This window comes from Eucyclogobius newberryi, unplaced genomic scaffold (assembly GCF_026437365.1).
Source record: "Eucyclogobius newberryi isolate DKJ021-1_F unplaced genomic scaffold, fEucNew1.0.hap1 SCAF_8, whole genome shotgun sequence".
Lineage (NCBI taxonomy): Eukaryota > Metazoa > Chordata > Actinopteri > Gobiiformes > Gobiidae > Eucyclogobius > Eucyclogobius newberryi.
In genome coordinates, this window is record NW_027316500.1 from 15,380,869 (window position 1) to 15,399,360 (window position 18,492).

The 18,492-nt window shown below is 40.5% G+C and overlaps 2 protein-coding genes across 3 annotated transcripts; both read right to left on the reverse strand.

Annotated features, from left to right (window-relative positions):
* Positions 1-1,960: 1,960 nt before the first annotated feature.
* On the reverse strand, positions 1,961-4,138 carry npm3 (nucleophosmin/nucleoplasmin, 3). Its single transcript, XM_072436671.1, has 5 exons — positions 3,954-4,138; positions 3,722-3,807; positions 3,489-3,608; positions 3,215-3,308; positions 1,961-2,249 (listed from the first exon to the last, which is right to left on the reverse strand). Exons 1-5 carry the CDS (start codon positions 4,021-4,023, stop codon positions 2,146-2,148), a joined length of 474 nt encoding a protein of 157 aa, XP_072292772.1. The 5' UTR covers positions 4,024-4,138; the 3' UTR covers positions 1,961-2,145.
* A 439-nt stretch (positions 4,139-4,577) lies between these two features.
* On the reverse strand, positions 4,578-14,079 carry oga (O-GlcNAcase). 2 transcript variants are annotated; one of them, XM_072437461.1, is made up of 19 exons: positions 13,981-14,079; positions 13,551-13,718; positions 13,378-13,429; positions 13,210-13,307; positions 12,995-13,125; positions 12,708-12,879; positions 12,518-12,616; positions 12,142-12,426; positions 11,907-12,065; positions 11,640-11,836; positions 11,311-11,562; positions 11,018-11,221; positions 10,398-10,572; positions 7,968-8,053; positions 6,932-7,036; positions 6,719-6,807; positions 6,448-6,640; positions 6,208-6,367; positions 4,578-6,110 (listed from the first exon to the last, which is right to left on the reverse strand). In XM_072437461.1, exons 1-19 carry the CDS (start codon positions 14,018-14,020, stop codon positions 5,974-5,976), a joined length of 2,802 nt encoding a protein of 933 aa, XP_072293562.1. In that variant the 5' UTR covers positions 14,021-14,079; the 3' UTR covers positions 4,578-5,973. The 2 variants fall into 2 exon arrangements, with proteins under 2 accessions (XP_072293562.1, XP_072293563.1); XM_072437462.1 differs by having other exon boundaries at positions 11,311-11,568; positions 11,649-11,836; positions 13,981-14,078.
* Positions 14,080-18,492: the final 4,413 nt, after the last annotated feature.

The window sequence follows — 18,492 nt, forward strand, 5'->3', positions numbered from 1 at the left end:
AAGATGGTTTGAAAGAGGAGTCAAGGAAGCTATTTTTGTTAAAAAAGAAAGACCTTCTTTAAACAGAAATGGAGGGCTCAGATTCAATCTTCCTGGTATCTATAATGGGTTACTGAACCCCTGGAAAGGTAGAGGACCAGGACCAGGACATGTAGATGCTAATCAGGTACTCAGGGTGGTTGAGCCAGGGTCTCACAAAGACAAAGAGGATTCTAATAGCCCATTAAAATTCTGAATAGGCTAGCTCGGTAGATACAAGGGGGGAGTTTCTGTTGAAACAAACAACTCCTTCTACTTAAGGAAGGCTCCGCCCAATGGGCGGGTCTTACCACAGAACAGTATTAATATCGGAGTTCTCGACCTAAATTCTTTTATTGACAATGACTCTTGGATGAGAGTCGAAACGTCTATTTTTTCTAACTGAGTCCAGATGACTACAACTGAAGCTTTTTCTACTGAGGGTGAAGAGTCACATGCCCCATCTCTTAGGAGCGCCCGCTTGTATACCCAAAGCTCATGACCATAGGTGAGGGCAGGAACTTAGATTGAACAGTAAATTGAGAGCTTTGCCTTTCGACTCAGCTCCTTCTTTACCACAACAGTCTGATGCAGCGACTGCGTCACTGCAGCCGCTGCACTGATCCACCTGTCGATCTCACGCTCCAGCCTTCACTCAGCCTTCAAGACCCCGAGATTCTTGAACTCCTCCACTTGGGGCAAGGACACCCCACCCACCTGAAGAGGGCAAGCTACCTTTTTCCGGTCAAGAACCACGACCTCGGATTTGGAGGTACTGATTCTCATCCCAGCCGCTTCACACTCGGCTGCAAACCGTCCCAGTGCATGTTGCAGGTCCGGGTTTGATGGAGCCATCAGGACATCATCTGCAAACAGCAGAGATGAGATCCTGTGGTCCCCAAACCGGACACCCTCCGACCCCTGACTGCGCCTAGAAATTCAGTTTATGAAAACAATGGAGTAGATTCAGTCATCTATTGTCAATGACGTGCTTGGGTTGTTTTAACTGAGAGGTTAGGGCTCTCCACTGTCAGTAAAAGTATGTGGTCTGGTTGGTTGTGGTTCTTCTTGGTTTGGAATTTGTGTTCTTTGAAATTCATTATTTAAAAAAAAAAAAAAAAAAAAAACTGATTAAGACCAGAAAGCAGGAATTAAACTGACCCAAAGAATAAACCAGTAAATAGTCAGGCTTATTTTCCCTTGTGTTCTTATTCAAAGGATTTTTAATTATCAAACATTTGTTTATGTTTGACATTAATATTGAAAGCCATTTCTATAAAGATAAAAAGAAAATCATGATTGATATGTATTCATGAGAAAAATCATGATACATTTGTTTGCCAATATCACCCAGTGAAGTACTGAAAACTAAATCTATAATATAAAGATCCACATCAAGTTGATAACACCTACTGCACAGATGAAGGTCAGACATGTTCAAACTGGCTGTGACAGAGCAGATGTACTAAACCTGAAATAGCACTATGTAAGGATATTAGCTTGGACTCTGCGCCTGAATATGCAGAAAGCAAACTTTCAGTATTTGCAATTGTGTAAAACATTTTGTGAAGCCTATTACCACAGCCTCAACAAAAGAGCCTAATCAGCCCAACCTCTGTGGCTACTGTACATGTGATTATTAACACAGGATATAGGATCAGGTGAAGAGAATCATTGTCTGAACTTTTTGTCTTTTCTTCTAAGACTACATAAAGTTATGGTCGTGAAGTTAAGTTGCTGTTGAACAAAGTTTGTCAAGTGAACCAATACTTCATTAGGGAATCTATACTGTGTGTTTGCAGATGTGCCAGTCAAAAATACAGCTTCAGATGTACAAATGCACAAAGTCACATTTTTATTAATCACTCTGATTAGAAAACCACAATTTTCTTCCGGCTCGAAATTACAGGGGGAAAGTGGGAGTGGCTAACTCATAGTTAGGTTTTTCCTTTAATGTCATGTCCATAACAATCAGTGTGACAGCTTATTCAAAATAAACATCCAAGAAATTCAGAAACATTGCTGGTTAAGACAAACATGAAGACCAGAGGTTGTGCTGCTGCCCAGCAGATTACTCACATGGCTGCAAGGGAAAAGTAGAAAACTGGTACAAAACAAGTGTCACGTTTACAGTTTCTGTTTCTTTTTTGCTGGTTTTATGGGGCTCAAGTCTTCATCGTCTTCAAACTCATCATCTTCTCCAGACAGGTCGGACTCCTCAGCGTGTGAGGCTGCAAGAAGAAGAACAACAATTAAAAAAAAATATATATATATATTATCAGTTAAAACACCCAGAAATATTACAGATCTTTAAAAAGACATAATTGGACAGACACAAAGGTTGGCTTTAATTGGAGAATTTGAGTAACAAAATGGGACAATGTTGCAGCTTTCTGATTGGATAATTGAGAACTAACAAAGCCATAAAATGTTACAAACGAGTCAATTTAATCACACATTTGTCCAGGGGTAAAACTGTAGAAAAAGTTTCAACCGCACTATAGAAATGGTCTCTAGTCCATATGAAGGGTTCTTCATCTGCCTGGACGAACTGGTTCTCCTCCTGAGTCTGAGCTCCACTGTCCGTCTCGCGTCAATCTGTGAGAGTCGGACCTCATCTTCACTCTGGAACTCCAAGTTTATACTTTTTCCCTAAGGAGGTTTTGCAGTTTTTCCTGGCCGAGAAGGAGGGCCCAAGGACATTGGTCAAAGGACACAGGATGCTGGGACATTGCAAAGTCCCTATGAACTTAATCTGTTTTTCCACTGTTGCCCCTCAAGGCCCGCTCTCTCCCAGCAGAGCGGTCAGATCCACTGACCCACAGGTTGGCGGTGCGATCGTAGCTGCCTCAGGGGAATACTGCTGTTATGTCTTTGGGCAAGACACTTAACCCTACTCGCCTCCAATGTCTGCGAACATCTGGTGAGTGATCGTGTGTGTGTGAGTGGGTGACTGGTTGCTTGATGTTAAGCGATTTGAGTGCCTTGACGGTAGAAAAGCACTATATTAAATGTGACCATTTGTTTTTACAATGTTGTCAAAAATTATTAGGTCACATTAAATTCCTAGTCATTTGGAAAATGTAAGAATACATTTGAAATGGACCATCAACTCAAACCATAGTTTTCCTCCCATGGTCAAACGGACGTTCACTTTTTCCCACTTTAATATACAGTCGGTAGAGGTAAAACTTACAAATGAGGTGCAGGCCACTAATATTTACTGGTCCGGTCCCCGCTTTGAGACGGATGGTCACAGGTGCTTTGAGCTCAAATTCACCCAAAGTCACCTAACACAAGTGCAAAACAAGTAAAAGGAAGAGTTTACTAGTCAAAACATCATAAACCCAGCACCAAACACCGTTTAATCTCCGAATTATAGAAGGCCTAAATGTGTTCACTGCCATAATCGTACACAGCTTGACTAAACACCAATAAAGCCAGTTCCATGTTTTTGCTTGAATTCTTACCATGGGGAGACAGTTAATGTGAAGGTTGGCTACAGGAACAGAGATGGTCTTTCCCTGGTAGTTCATGGCTGTCACCTCCACCAAGTTGCACTCCTCTTTTGCACCTTCTCCCAAACACACCTTTAACACAATTCATTTCACAGGACATTAATAGAACTCAAATGAAACGCGTACAGCACGGTAGAACCCAACGCTTCTTTAAAAGAGAGGATCAAAATGCACAATGTACATACTGTCCTAAACTCAAGGAAATGCTCCGTGTCATCCTCGTCATCTCCTTGGAAAGTGAAAAACGGCACTTTAGAGGACAGTTCGCAACCTGGGACACACAAGTTAAAAAAAAAAAGTTGTGAATGAATCGTGAATTTATGATGGACGAAACAACATAGATGCACGTCCTGCTAATTGTAAGGATAGAGGGACCCACGTGTGCGCCAAATGAGCTCCATGAAAACAGTGACTTACTGAAAAGGAATCGCTCCATCGTTGATGGTCCACACAGGCCGAGGTCGGAGTCCGCGTCTTCGAAAGACATTTTCAGAAAAAACCTAAGAAGAAATTAAAACTAAAGCCATGAACTAAACCCGTGAAGAAAGATAAATGCCCTGTCGACCAATTTATGCGTCACTTTTACGTCATCATCACGCGATCTTCTATAGCACAGATCCTTGCCCCATGCATGGATGTATTATAATATCTATACTCCCAACCGCCATAAAACAACAACGGATGCCAACCGCCATAAAACAACAACAACAACAACAACAACAACTCCCATGTCATGTCCAGGGACCGATCAGAAACACTATGGATTGGATCTGTCAAATGTATAATTATCTCATGAGGTGGATATATTATATAAGGTTACCGCGGCGCGGTCAAATAGCCCAGCAGTTTCAGAAGCCTCGGCACAAAATAGACACTCCTTTATAATAAAGGATGCTTCAATCAACCAGGAAACTGAACTTATCCAAAAGTATAAAGGCAAAACACCCAACTTGTCTGTCGATTAACTATTTCACTTTATTAATAGTTTACTTTGTTGAATAATATGCTGGTTATCAAAAAAAAGGACACACAAGGAACTCATGACGTTTGTTATCACTTATTTATCTTACACAATTTTGAAAATGGTTAATCCACCCTCCTCAAGCCTGAGAACTCGCATGTAATTGAGCCCTTCACGTCTTGTCCGTCTATAACAAACCAAGAAATCAGAATAGCAAACTGCGGAACAACATTTGAACAGCCTTTGCCTTCCTTTAACAGAACACACCATGTTACACATTTTTGAATCAAGGTATAAAAATAATAACACTTTGTTTGACAGCATTTACAAATAGTGTATAATATAGTACATTTTATGCACACAGAGGCAAGTGGCATGCTTATTTTTCTCTATTTCTATGCAACAGAAGATAAGGTAATTGTAATGACACGCATTACACTTCATGCATGTACACATCCTAAATGTACATAAAACATCACATTGGCAGGCGCAGCTACCGAAGAGCGAGAAGAGAAAATCTTCAAACTGAACACTGTGGTCAAAGTGCTTTTTGATAACCATCAATATAACTAAACTGAATGAGTTTGTAAAACGTGCAACAAACAAAAGACCAACAAGTTTGACCCACAGTTCAACAATGTGAGCATCAGTGCTACTTTGGTGAAAGTTGACAGGGTTTAGTCATCTTGGTGTTCCTAAAAGCGCATGTTACAGTTTGAGAAGACATTCATCTGAAAATATACAGGGACAACAAAGACGGGTTGAAACGAAACAACCACATTGTTATCTACAAGGTATGATACAGATCGCTGAATTAGAATAAACTGAAAAAATATATAACTAAAAACAAAACCCACCCTGTACAACCAAGAATTTATTACATAGCAATATGATATTTTAAGATTGCAATAAATAGTACATCACTACCAAGTTATAAGTACAATGTGTTTGAAAACCACCCTATTACAACTTGTCTTTAATATAACAAAACTTCAAGGCAAAACCAAAAGGCATTGACCAAAATCAAAAATACAATTGCTCAAATGCAAAAAGGCAAAATTTACAAAGCAAACGGTCATTCATTTAGGCAGTTGAAAATACATTTTTTTCTATATTTCTATTTGAATTCTATAATCCTATTTGCCACTAACGTTTTAGTTTTGAAATTAGAACCAGACAGAACTCGTCTTCCTCAGGCAGTTTTACTTTACAGAAGGATCATGAATTGCTTAATTATCAAGAAGCTACTCCCCTCAGACAAAAGTACTCTGCAAATAAATGCATGATGTGCCATAATTATTGGTTTATCAAATTCACATGAACTGTGTTGAACACAAGAAGCCAAAACAGCATGGGACATTGACACTAATGTTGGGTCTCCGGATTGGAATATGTCAGATTGGAGTTCACTTCATAAGGGTAACTATTGCTGGCATAACGTTTTCCCAGTATTGTTTTTTTTTTTTTTTTTTTTTTTTATAAGCTGCGTCCCATAATGATGACATCTTTGGGAAAACCATCCATTTTTGCCACTTCAAAACATCCAAGTTTACCGTAAAAGTCCAACATTCTTTTATCAGACTGCCGGACTTTGCAGAAAGCTCCATGAGACCCTTAGAAGGAAGAAAAAATACCGCAATTAAAAACGGTTTCTGTGTTGTAATTGCAGCATGGTTAGAGCAAAGAGAACCACAGGTGTGTAAAACCTACCATTTGCTTTGAGTGAGGACAATAGACATCCCATCATACTTTTAGCTACACTGGGGTCAGTGACCTTGGCATGAATGTCTACTTTGATAAGTGAGGGAAAGTTAGATAAAAATGACTCTGGAAGACCTTCTTCTTCTTCATGGAAACTTAACATAATTTTCTGCAAAATGATACAGACACAAAGGTTTCAACCACACTTTGGCCAATGCTTCTAGACACTACACTTTAAATTAGTCTTACCTGAGCTTCGGTCAGGTCCTTTTCATCATCAGGTTTGAGGTATTTTTCCTGCATGAAGGGAAGCCAGTTCAACTTACACTTGTTGACAAACGGCTTAACATCTGCTGTTCCAAGTGCATAGCCGCAAATGCTGTCCTCGTCTTCTAGCACAAATCCATAATCTGGACTCAAGGTGAGGAGACCTCCCACATATCTGTAAGAAAACGATAGTTTATGTGACCTCGTCGCAAAACAACACGAGTCCAGAGAATTTTTTTTTTTTTTTTTTTACCTGTCACCTATGAGGTCTGGATCCTGATCAGAGAAAAGATCATCCATTCCCTCAAAATACATTTCTTTACAGATTTTATAAACAGCAACCTGAAGAGAGTAGTTTGAAATGAAATGTATTTGCATTTCAAAAAATGAAATATAAATTCTTAAACTATATTAGAATATAAGCTAGTAAGGGTATCTACATTATAATGATTAAAATGTGCCTTACCTCATCTTTGGGGTAGTATGGTCTTATGGAATAGATTTTGGATGTTGGGAGAGAGGGTGGAGGCTGGTAGAAGAGATCGTTTGCCCCATCTATTGGCAACAATCTCTGTGGATTTCAAAAAAGGAAGGATTAGTTTCTCTGTGTGATATCTTTTGTTGACTCAATGTATTTGCTGCAATTGTGCCACTATTAAAAGAAGAGGCACAATGCCAAACGCTCTTACTTGATTTACAGTACTTTTAAAAATAACAAATTAACTATTGCCCTGTTCATTTGACAGTGGACAACAAGCAAACACTTCCCCACAGGTGTTTCAGACAATATTTACACAGTACATCAGATTCCTTTACAAATTCTGTAATAAGTGGGTTGTACTTTGGTCTGACTAAGTTTTTACTGACTGAAGGAGATGCTTCTGTCCCTTTTGAGGCATCGCATTTTTTCGCTGCGCAAAGTCCTGTTGAGAAAAATAATGAAGCATGCGCAGAGTGGAGAACTCCAAAAAAAAAAAAAAAAAAAAAAAAAATGCCAAGGCAAAATTACATTCACTCTCCAGACAATGCGAGTCTGGTTACTCTCCAAGACTGGTGCCACAGGAAGATTTGATCCTGGAGTATACCCATTGAAAACATGCTTGCGTACCGCTTGCGCTGCGATGCTGCTGCTTGCGCTTACAAAGAGTAGGGCTGGTAATCTGTATACTTTTCCTGCAAAGAAATGACGTGTCATCATGATAAACCTAGTCATGCTCGCTTGCGCCGCTTGCGCTCGGAAAAGCAGCATCTCCTTGGTCAGTTGCTGAAAATATAAAAAGGTGCATTCAACTATTGTATTTTGTTCTGTATTTTATGTTTAACTGAGGCATAACAATGCCCAGGAGTGACAGTATACAATACAAATGTGAATTCTAAATTTGTGTCTAAGACATCAGCTCACCTTAGACAGACCAAACCCTTTATGCTTGCAGATTTGACCAACATTACCACTTTGCTGATAGCACTCGTTTTCATAGCTGTGACTTAAGTGCATTAGATACCTGGAACTCTCCTGCTAGACCTCCCCTAAAGGCCGAGGGCTCTTGGTCTCCTTTAAGGAATTGTGCTGAGGACTGACTACGACACCCTGTTAGGAGCAGAGCCAAGCGGAGATTGTTACCACAGAGTTGGGCTCTCTGATACAGATGAGAGAAATGAGTAGATGGGGCGAAGGGTCAAATGTGTCTAATTCCACATATTTTTGTATTACTTGTAACCAAGAAACATAAATCAACCTAGTTCGGGATAAGAACATTTAACATAATTTCTAATACTTCAGGGGTTTCAAGCAACAAAAGCTTACAAATACAAACTTTGGAGCCATGATAGTTATCCTGATCAACTATTTGGAGGTGGAGGTGTAAAATTTAATTTCAACATTCGAAAACAACTCTTTGGCACAGGCCAACAAGTAATAAGCGCAGTAATTGTATGACAACAAACTGTAGGCATTTCCAAAACCTAATACTGTTACTAGCCACATCTGTTTATAAAGTAAGCTTCAGCTGCTATCACCCCACCTCAAGTGAAGTCACATTTCTAAAACCTGCCTTGTCACATGACTGGCTCAGCACGAGTCCTCCTCAGGACCAACAGGGAATAACCCACTTTAATGCCCCTCTCACGATCAATGTTCAAATCTTACCATAATTCAAAACCCCCTCATCAACAATTACATCTAACTTATGATAAACTGTCATGTGACCAGACAAACGCAGCATACAGAAAAACATCCAGCACTGCTTCAAATAGAGACCGGCACAACAAAGCCAAGAGATGCACCTAAGGGAAGGAACTCTGTACTCGCCCAGCCAAAAGACCAAAAGCCCACTAAGATACAAAGAGTGTATGGCCCTCATCTTTTTGAGTAAGCGCTACATTGAATACAGTATTGCTCATTTTTGCCATTCTATGCCTGTCCCTCAAACACACATTCCTGAACAAATTGGATGGTGTGCAACGGATTCATTTTCAAGTGCAAATTCCCCTGAATAGGTGCATCATGCTGAGTCATTTCTACAGGCCTACTGACAGAAACAAAACAATTGTTAGAAAGATGCTGCCGAGGAGAAATTTTAGTTAATTTTTCACTTAAATGTCTGCACCTAAATCGCTGCGCAAAATGTGACTTCATCCAGAGGACAGTTCAATTTCTCCAAAATATCTTAAAACCTTCAATTAGCTTATTTTTTAAAAACAATTTAGCATAAATATATTTTACACAAACGCCAGCAATTTGTATACATCGCCCACTGTCGATCCAACAGCAGTAGAAACTTTGGACTGGATTCTTCCATCTGTACATAGTGAGGGGAGAAAACAGTAGAAATATTCATTAGTATTCTTAGTACAGTAACCAGGAAGTGACTGAGTGCCATCTGCACAGCTATAAATTGGAGGAAATGTTATGATCATGTGTATGAACCAAATATCCAAAAGAGGGCTAAAATAATCAATTACATATTTTCAGGCTCAAAGCAGTTAAAGCCTCTTGCCTTATATGGCTTTGTCCATGTGGATGTGCTGCTTGCTGTGTACCATGGCTAAAGTCGTCATGTTTAGCCGGATAAGATAGAAACCTGTGAATGTAACTGGGTTACAGGAAGTAACCAACAGACCATGCTGGTGCTTCTTAGTTTGAAAATGTATTTTCAGTTATATATTGTTTTATCAATGAATACTTCGACTGTATCTTGTTGCATCTAAAAAGGTGCAAAAAGAATGAAAACCAAGAAAGAGGAACAGAGAGAAAAGACTGATGTACAACATGACACAGGTCAAGTACAACCTCTGTCTGAGAGTACTCAGAGGAGGCACACCTCAAGAAACAACAGTGAGGTCAATTAAAAACCAAAACACATGTGTTATATGCACCAGAATGGCCTCTCACAGTCAGTCACTCACTCAACTTGCTCTCCAAGCTCGCTCGCGCGCGCGGTAGGGCATGGAGGAGATGGCCTTCCCCTAGTGCCCGTCCCCACAGACAGTGTATACTGAATACACAGCAAGCAGCAACACCATGCTTGGGTCTTTGCCATAAAGAGACTTTATGTGGAAATTAATAATGAATTGTGCCATGCAAGTGGCATTCAGTCCAAAGTAAAACATGTTAGACTTAAGAAAATGAGACCCATGTCTGGTCTGCGACCTTCTACTCTATTCCAAAATGGCAAAATGTGATCAGATTTAATTGCCATTTACGGTAAAAGCAATGAAGCTCACTAACAATTTTTAGTCTTGACGTCATCTTGTGGTACATATACTATGTGTGAAGAATGTAAAACCTTTATTTTAATTAATTACCTACATATTACTAAACTAAAATGTTAAATACGTGCATAAAATTTAGTTATGAGATTTCGTATTTCGCTGCTACGTGTTACGTGCTGCTCAATGGTATAACATTGATAGCACCGTTTCCTTATACATACCTAGCCACTGGACAAACGACTTCACCATAGAAATGATGCTCTTGATGTCCCAGATGTACGAGTAGAGGTCGTAGAGGATGGTTCTGTTGGCTGAATTGGAAAGGCGTGTAAACATATGTATAACGGAGCAGCACATCTCTTCAAACTTCTCGGCTCTTGTCTTCCATTCTGTCATCTGTAGAAAATACAAATTATGATTCATTAACCTCAGTGCATTAACTTGAATTTAAAAAAGAAACATTACAAATCTGAGAGTAAGATGGCACACTTGGTGCAACCACACCACCTAGAGGATTCTAATGGTAGCACCTATCCACCATTTTGTAGGAAGAATTCATTTATTTATTTATTTAAAACAAGGACAGTGCACTGACAACATTAATTTCTGTACCAGATTTAGCAAGTAGCTCATTTTCATCTGTAGTCCTTGGGCAGGTTTAACATAAGAACCCCCCATACATCTATAAAACAATCAACATTAATTAACTTTTTCTCTCTCTATTTTTCTGACTGGCTTTATCAGATACGGAAGTTATAATGTGAAATGGGAAGAGATAAGGTATAGACATTCAGAAAACACCATTTACCACGGCACAATCGGCGAGCACGTAAACATTTACCTTTTCATCATCTTTACTTTTGCAGTTGACGCTGACAAAACTGCTATTTGCCCGGAGCCAGTTGAACTCCTTCAGCATTTGAATGGATTTGGGCCCATGTTCGTATGGAAGATAAAAAAGTTCTGCCAACAAGGCCAGATCCTCAATTGTGAGAGGCTCTGCTATAAATAATGGCTTCTCATCAGGACCAGGCACAAAAACATCCTACATGAAACAACAATAGAAGACTGTTAGTTTTCCCAAATATACTGAGTACTTAAGTTGTGATTTAAAATCTCAAATGACAGGAATACCAGTTTAAGCTGTTCATCGGTCTGCATTGGGGCTATATCCCCAGAGTCTTCTTGAATAGATTCTTCAGGAGACTTTAACTCTGTGAGGCTCTCTTTGTCCGTATCCATGGGCTTCAGGTCCTCAGCCATCTTCTCATTCTGAATAGGACTAACCTGCTTATCCTCAGAGTCTGTCTGCACCTCGGGTACTGTATCATCCTGCTTCTCAACAACCATTTCCATGGGCTCTTCCTCAGAATCCTTTTTCTCCGTCTCCACCTTCGAGCACATGAAAATGTTAAAGTTTATTTTTAAATGTACTTCATTTAAAAATAAATCAAGATGTAAACTGGTTTTACCTCCACTTCTTCCGTGTGTTTTGTCAAAGGAAGAGATAATGGATCCAGACACAAGGAGGGGATTGCGGGAGACATAATTGGTTGCTGAAAGACTGTTGTTACTGTCGTAGATGAGCAGAGGGATGAAGCAGCCATTGATGACATAGCTAGGGTTGTGCTTTTTGCCCCACTTTGGGGTACCTGCCGGCCTGAGTAAATAAATGTGTTCATTAGGTTCATCAAATATACAGAAAACAATAGTCTTGTGAGTATGCTTACTATCATATTGGTGTGGCACACCAAATTCTCCTAGCCATTCAGTTAGGGCAAGTTTTAAGGCCAGTTGTGGGCTGTAGAGCACGTCTGTCTCTAGTTCTTCATCACTGCCTTCATTCTCCAATTTTATTTGTATAGAAACAGTGCTGTCTTCACCATCCGCTGGAAAAAGTTTTACACCGTTATTCATTGTATCTACTATTATTTCTGGATATAAATATTAGTGACCAGTACATACTCATAACAACATCTTTGCGGACACCATTCATGTTTGATTTATACCACGTGGCAAGAGTGTGGATAGCTACAAAGTTGGATTCAAACTCGCAATTGGGGTTAGTAAGGACTCCTTTCAGTCTAGGGATAAGCTCGGTTGACCGACCCTTGTATGGTCCCAGAAATAACCTCTTCTGGTCATAATCATTTGCATGAATGTTATCCCAGATTACTGGTGCTCTTCTGAGGATTTTAGAAACTTCCTCAATAGACTCCACTGAGATGTCTTTGGACACAACTTTTGGACCTTGAACAAAATAATAATTTGGATCAATAAAACCTTGTAAGGACTTCATCACAGGATCATATACTGAGGAATGTATACAGACGATGCTCACCTGTCCAAAGTACATCTACACCAAGCAGTAGCTTTTCTCCAACCGTATGGAGGTAAGGCGACTGAGGAACATTTGGGAAGCAGAAGGTTCCACAGTACTCTGAGACATCAGAAGATACAAACTATTATTTAACCTCATACTGAACTAGAGGTGTCCATTTCCTTTTTTACATAAAGCCTTTTCTTTTTACCTGTAGGGCAAAAGAGGAATGTCTGTGGCTCTCCCAGATATTGGTAGATTTCATTTGTGATTGAAACTTGAGCATGTGCAAATGAGCTAAAAACTTCCTTGTCAGCAGGGCACATGTTGGGATCAATATCATCAAAAAGTAAGGCAAAAGACTTGCAGCCAAAATGTGTAACCTAAAAAGACAGAAAGGTGTGGGAAATATTCAGCATTATAAAATAGTGTTTACCACAGAAGTGTTAGTAACACGGAGCCGAGCTGAGTAGAGCAGACAGTTGAAATCATACTTGCCTGATCCAATTTTCTTTTAAGAGCAGAAACTTCTTTCTGATTGGAGAAGGTTATATCTAGTCCAGGTGATATGGCGTAGATAAACTCTATACCATGCTCTTTTGCTGCACCAATAAGGGTCATGAGCTGCTCTGTGATAAAAGAAAACAAGGAAATCAATGCAAACATCGATAGAAAACATTGAACAAGGGCAATGTAACATAAATTTACTTTACCAGCTTCTTCCACGGAGTACAGCTCTCGCCAAAACATTCTGTGTTTGTAGTCATCTTTAGGTGCATACAAGTATGTGTTCAGTCCCCACTTCTGCTCCCTATGAACAGGTAGAAATTATTTAAGAAATTGTTATGTATAGTTACTTTAAACACAGTAGAAGGACATACCTCCTGAATAGTTCTTTTCTTTGCTCCATTGTCCATGGACGACCGTAAAACCCTTTATCATAACAGCAAAATGTGAAAATGTGCATTAGGGAAGGATAGAGGTCCTAGTGTGTATCTTATTTCTGGTTTATATGTTTGAGACAGAAAAACTGAACTCCGGTGTTAAACATTACCTTCCACAACCCCGCTGATGAATTTCCTCTGATCCGACAGCTCGGCTCCATGGCTGGACTCTTGGGCCGAGCTTGGGGCCTCGACACAAGCCTCCACGGAGATCGGGCTGGTGGTTGGATCACCGTCGATTTGTGAGGCCTCTACAGTCTTATCCTTTTGAACCATCGCTGGAAAACTACTACGTTCTGGATCACCTCAATATGTTAATAATTTAGGTCAGCAGGCAAAGCAGACAAGCAAATTCAGGAGCGATCGCGTCGCCGTTGAAGACTAACGCTACTTCACAATTTGGTCTGTCGCAGTATTTCACCAAAATACAACCAAATCATATACCCCGTACTTGACGGTGACATTTGCATATACTACAAAAGTTCAATTTAAGATAATATTCTTCGGTAAACGCACAATCGGTCTTTTGATTTCTCTGACCTGGTTTTAGCTGTTCTTCCTGTTTACACCAACTGCGCATGCGCACGAGGCTGGCTGAAACCAGTTCAAACTGGAACACAACAATGCACAGCTCTGAGCGAATGACCCAGATCACCATGGAAACAAATCTTCAACCTACTGCGAGAAGCTGGCATAAACATGCGCATGTCCGGCATAAGTCTAATTACAAATTAGTTTGCCATTGTAGACTAGTGGCAAATATCATACATTTGCAGTTTGAAGAAGTTGAAAAATAAGTTGAAAATTACAGCAATGCTTAGGTCTATAACAGAATCCCTCTATTCATTTAATTTATTTATTTATACAGGGAAAACCCAATGAGAAAAGTTCTCTTTTTCATGGGTACCCTGTTAAAACACAACACAGAATAAACAACAAACATAGGACACTAAAACACAAATAAAACGATCAATAAATTAATCAATCCATGAAAACACATTTAAACATGAGATACAATTATGTAAAACAAGTGCATTGCCACTGAGGGTAGTCCTTGACCAGTGCTTTAAAATCATTAAAAGGCATAAAATGATTTAATTTAAAAAAGTCTCTGTTTTGTTCCACAGGGAGGGAGCAAAGTTGATGAAAGCCTTTTTTCCTGTCTGTGTTACCACGATGGGATTGTAAGATAAAAATGTCCTGAGACCTCAAACAGTGAATACTTGAACTAATGAGCAATAAACTGGATAAATAATCAGGCAAAATACCAACTAGAGCCTTATACACAAACAAAAGGCAGTGCTGTTCTCGTCTTGCACCCAATGATTGCCATTCTACTTTAGAGAATAATTCACAGTGTTGAGTTCTGTCTCCTTCTCCTGTAAAGAACCTTAGAGCTGAGTGATAAACTGAGTTCAGAGGTTTTAACACTGTTGCTGTAGAATGCATATATATAATATTACCATAATCGAGAACTGAACGAAATGTAGCCTGGATTAACTGTTTTCTACAGTGAAGGGGAAAGCATTTTACTTCTAAAGAAGAATGACAATCTGGCTTTAAGATTATTTGTCAGCTCTTTGAAGTTTCTCTGTTTATTGAAGGAGAGTTTATCATCAATCCAGATGCACAAGTATTTGTAATGGGGTACTTGTTCAATCATATTACCATCAAGCCTAAGAATAGATATATTTTTTGGGTCTCTAGAGTGTCTTTTGGAGAACAGAATACATTTTGTTTTATTTGAATTCATTACTAATTTTAGAATTAACAGTTTTGTTTAATGGAGTGCCTAAGCACACAGAATTGCATAATTTGCATACAAGTGGATGCAACTGTGTTTTAGATTATGTCCAATTGAGTTTATATAAATTGTAACTTTATGTAATTTGTAACTGTATTTTAGCTTAAGGGAAAATACTTGATCATCAGGTCTATTCTCATGTATTTGGGAAAGAACAGGTGGAGCAGCAGCATCAAAGATATTTCCAGCGTCAGCAAAGTGCTTATTAAATGCATCACAAATATCTTTTTTGTTGTCAAGCAGATTGAATCTTTAATAATTTAATTTGCTAAAAAGGGGGTAGAATTTTGAGATAAGGATTTAACCGTTTGCCAACATTTTGCAGAATTGCCCTGTGATTCTGTGAAAGTTTTGACGTAGGGAGATGTTTTGGCATTACGAACAGAAGTGACATATTTATTGCGCTTTTGACAAAACTGCTGCCAATCTGCTGCTGATTTGGTTGCCTTGGCTTTTGCCCAGGCTTTGTCATGGTCTCGAGATAATGCCACAATGTCTGGACAGAACCAGGGATTATTCTTATTTTTGACCCTGACTCTTTTAAAAGGGATATGTTTATCAGTCATATCATTAAATGTTTTAATGAGTTGGGTTCTGGAATACTAGTGGTAAAACCAATGTCACTATAGATCAATACAGATATGCTTGTTCATTAAAACGCTTATAGGATCTTTTTAAGTTTCACTGTATTTGGATTTAATACATTTGGTGTTCCGCACACACCAATAGGACAGTGGTACTAAAATCTAGAGGAAAGACACCACTACATTGATAATTCTGAGGCTTGTGGCTTACGTTGATGTCCAGTAATGTTGCTTTAAGTGAATCTTTAGGGTCCAGTTGGGTGGGAGCAGTAATACGTTGTGAGGTTAAATTCTTTACAATAGTTTTTTAGACTGTCAGAAGTTTTGGATAACCAATTGATGTTTGTGTCACCTAAAACAAGCAACTCAGAATTATCAAAAGGAGAGAGGAAAGTAAAGACATCCTCCAGCTCAGATTGGTGCAGATGGACAATAAAACCCTACAATAAGTTACATTTTATCCAAAAGGCAGAACATTTACACACAAATGGCACATTTTAGTTACCAGTTACATACATTTTAAACTGTGCTAAACAAGTCAACGCTAACGCTAATTGTGGCCACTTAAATGAGACTTTAATCTGAACCACCTTTAAATGGCTTTAACGCAGTGCCCAACATGAACCAAGATATTTTTTTCAGTGAGTTACATATACTTTAGATGAAAAATCACCTGACCATTGTCATATTGATGATCAGTGTCCTATTAGTGTGCTCTATAAGTTTCATACCATCTACTAACCTTGAAACTTAAAACCACTGCATTGCGTCTATATGTTAACCGTGGAACTGTCCTCTTTAAGTCGGTGTAATCCCTCATTCGTCCAGGCGTGTTCCATAGTAGAAAAAGCTTCAGTTGTAGTCATCTGGACTCAGTTTGAAAAAATAGACGTTTCGACTCTCATCCAAGAGTCATTGTCAATAAAAGAATTTAGATCGAGAACTCCGATATTAATACTGTTCTGTGGTAAGACCCGCCCATTGGGAGGAGCCTTCCTGAAGTAGAAAGAGTTGTTTGTTTCAACAGAAACTCCCCCCTTGTATCTACCGAGCTAGCCTATTCAGAATTTTAATGGGCTATTAGAATCCTCTTTGTCTTTGTGAGACCCTGGCTCAACCACCCTGAGTACCTGATTAGCATTTAAATGTCCTGGTCCTGGTCCTCCACCTTTCCAGGGGTTCAGTGAAAGGTAAGGTAGAGGACCAGGACCAGGACATTTAAATGCTAATCAGGCACTCAGGGTGGTTGAGCCAGGGTCTCACAAAGACAAAGAGGATTCTAATTCTGAATTCTGAATAGGCTAGCTCGGTAGATACAAGGGGGGAGTTTCTGTTGAAACAAACAACTCTTTCTACTTCAGGAAGGCTCCTCCCAATGGGCGGGTCTTACCACAGAACAGTATTAATATCGGAGTTCTCGATCTAAATTCTTTTATTGACAATGACTCTTGGATGAGAGTCGAAACGTCTATTTTTTTCAAACTGAGTCCAGATGACTACAACTGAAGCTTTTTCTACTACTGTCCTCTTTAAGACAATTGTTCCCCTCAAGAGTCATGTCACTGCAAGGTATCAATTATCGAAGGCCACAATTGACAAAAGGAAAATAGCATGGCATCCATCCATCTTCTCCCGCTTTATCCGGGGCCGGGTCAGCAGTCTGAGCAGGGACTCCCAGACTTCCTACTCCCCAGACACTTCCTCCAACTCCTCCGGGGGGATCCTGAGGCGTTCCCAGGCCAGCCGAGAGACATGGGAAGACCCAGGACACGCTGGAGAGAATATGTCTCTCTGCTGGCCTGGGTCTTCCCCGGGCCTCTTCCCGGTGGGACATGCCTGAAACACCTCCCGAGGGAGGCGCCCAGGAGGCGCCCAGGAGGCATCCGAAACAGATGCCCGAGCCAACTCAGCTGGCTCCTCTCGACGTGGAGGAGCAGCGGCTCTACTCCGGGTTCCCCCCGTGCGGCCGAGCTCCTCACCCTATCTCTAAGGGAGCGCCCAGCCACCCAGCGGAGGAAACTCATTTCGACCGCTTGCCTTTCTGCTCAGCTCGCTCTTTACCACAACGGTCCGATGCAGCGACTGCGTCACTGCAGCCGCTGCACCGATCCGCCTGTCGATCTCACGGTCCATCCTTCCCTCACTCGTGAACAAGACCCCGAGATACTTGAACTCCTCCACTTGGGGCAAGGACTCCCCACCCACCTGGAGAGGGCAAGCCACCTTTTTCCGGTCGAGAACCATGGCCTCGGATTTGGAGGTGCTGATTCTCATCCCAGCCGCTTCACACTCGGCTGAAAACCGCCCCAGTGCATGTTGCAGGTCCGGGTTTGATGGAGCCATCAGGACAACATCGTCTGCAAACAGCAGAGATGGAATCCTGTGGTCCCCAAACCGGACACCCTCCGACCCGACTGCGCCTAGAAATTCTGTCCATAAAAATTATGAACAGAACCGGTGACAAAGGGCAGCCCTGGCGGAGTCCAACATGCACTGGGAACAGGTCTGACTTACTGCTGGCAATGCGAACACAGCTCCTGCTCCGGTCATACAGGGACCGGACAGCCCTGAGCAAAGGGCCTCGGACCCCGTACTCCCGGAGCACCCCCCAAGGGACACGGTCGAAAGCCTTCTACAGATCCACAAAGCACATGTGGACTGGTT

What these genes read in the sequence shown, in the direction of transcription:
- npm3 (XM_072436671.1), bottom strand. Translation starts at nt 4,023, where the DNA reads ATGTCTTTCGAAGACGCGGACTCCGACCTCGGCCTGTGTGGACCATCA. An exon ending in GATGGAGCGATTCCTTTTCA is followed by an intron (nt 3,808 to 3,953) that starts GTAAGTCACTGT and finishes TGTGTGTCCCAG; the next exon opens with GTTGCGAACTGTCCTCTAAA. An exon ending in ATTTCCTTGAGTTTAGGACA is followed by an intron (nt 3,609 to 3,721) that starts GTATGTACATTG and finishes ATTGTGTTAAAG; the next exon opens with GTGTGTTTGGGAGAAGGTGC.
- oga (XM_072437461.1), bottom strand. Translation starts at nt 14,020, where the DNA reads ATGCGCAGTTGGTGTAAACAGGAAGAACAGCTAAAACCAG. An exon ending in TTAAAAGAAAATTGGATCAG is followed by an intron (nt 12,880 to 12,994) that starts GCAAGTATGATT and finishes CTGTCTTTTTAG; the next exon opens with GTTACACATTTTGGCTGCAA. An exon ending in CCGCAAAGATGTTGTTATGA is followed by an intron (nt 12,066 to 12,141) that starts GTATGTACTGGT and finishes AACTTTTTCCAG; the next exon opens with CGGATGGTGAAGACAGCACT.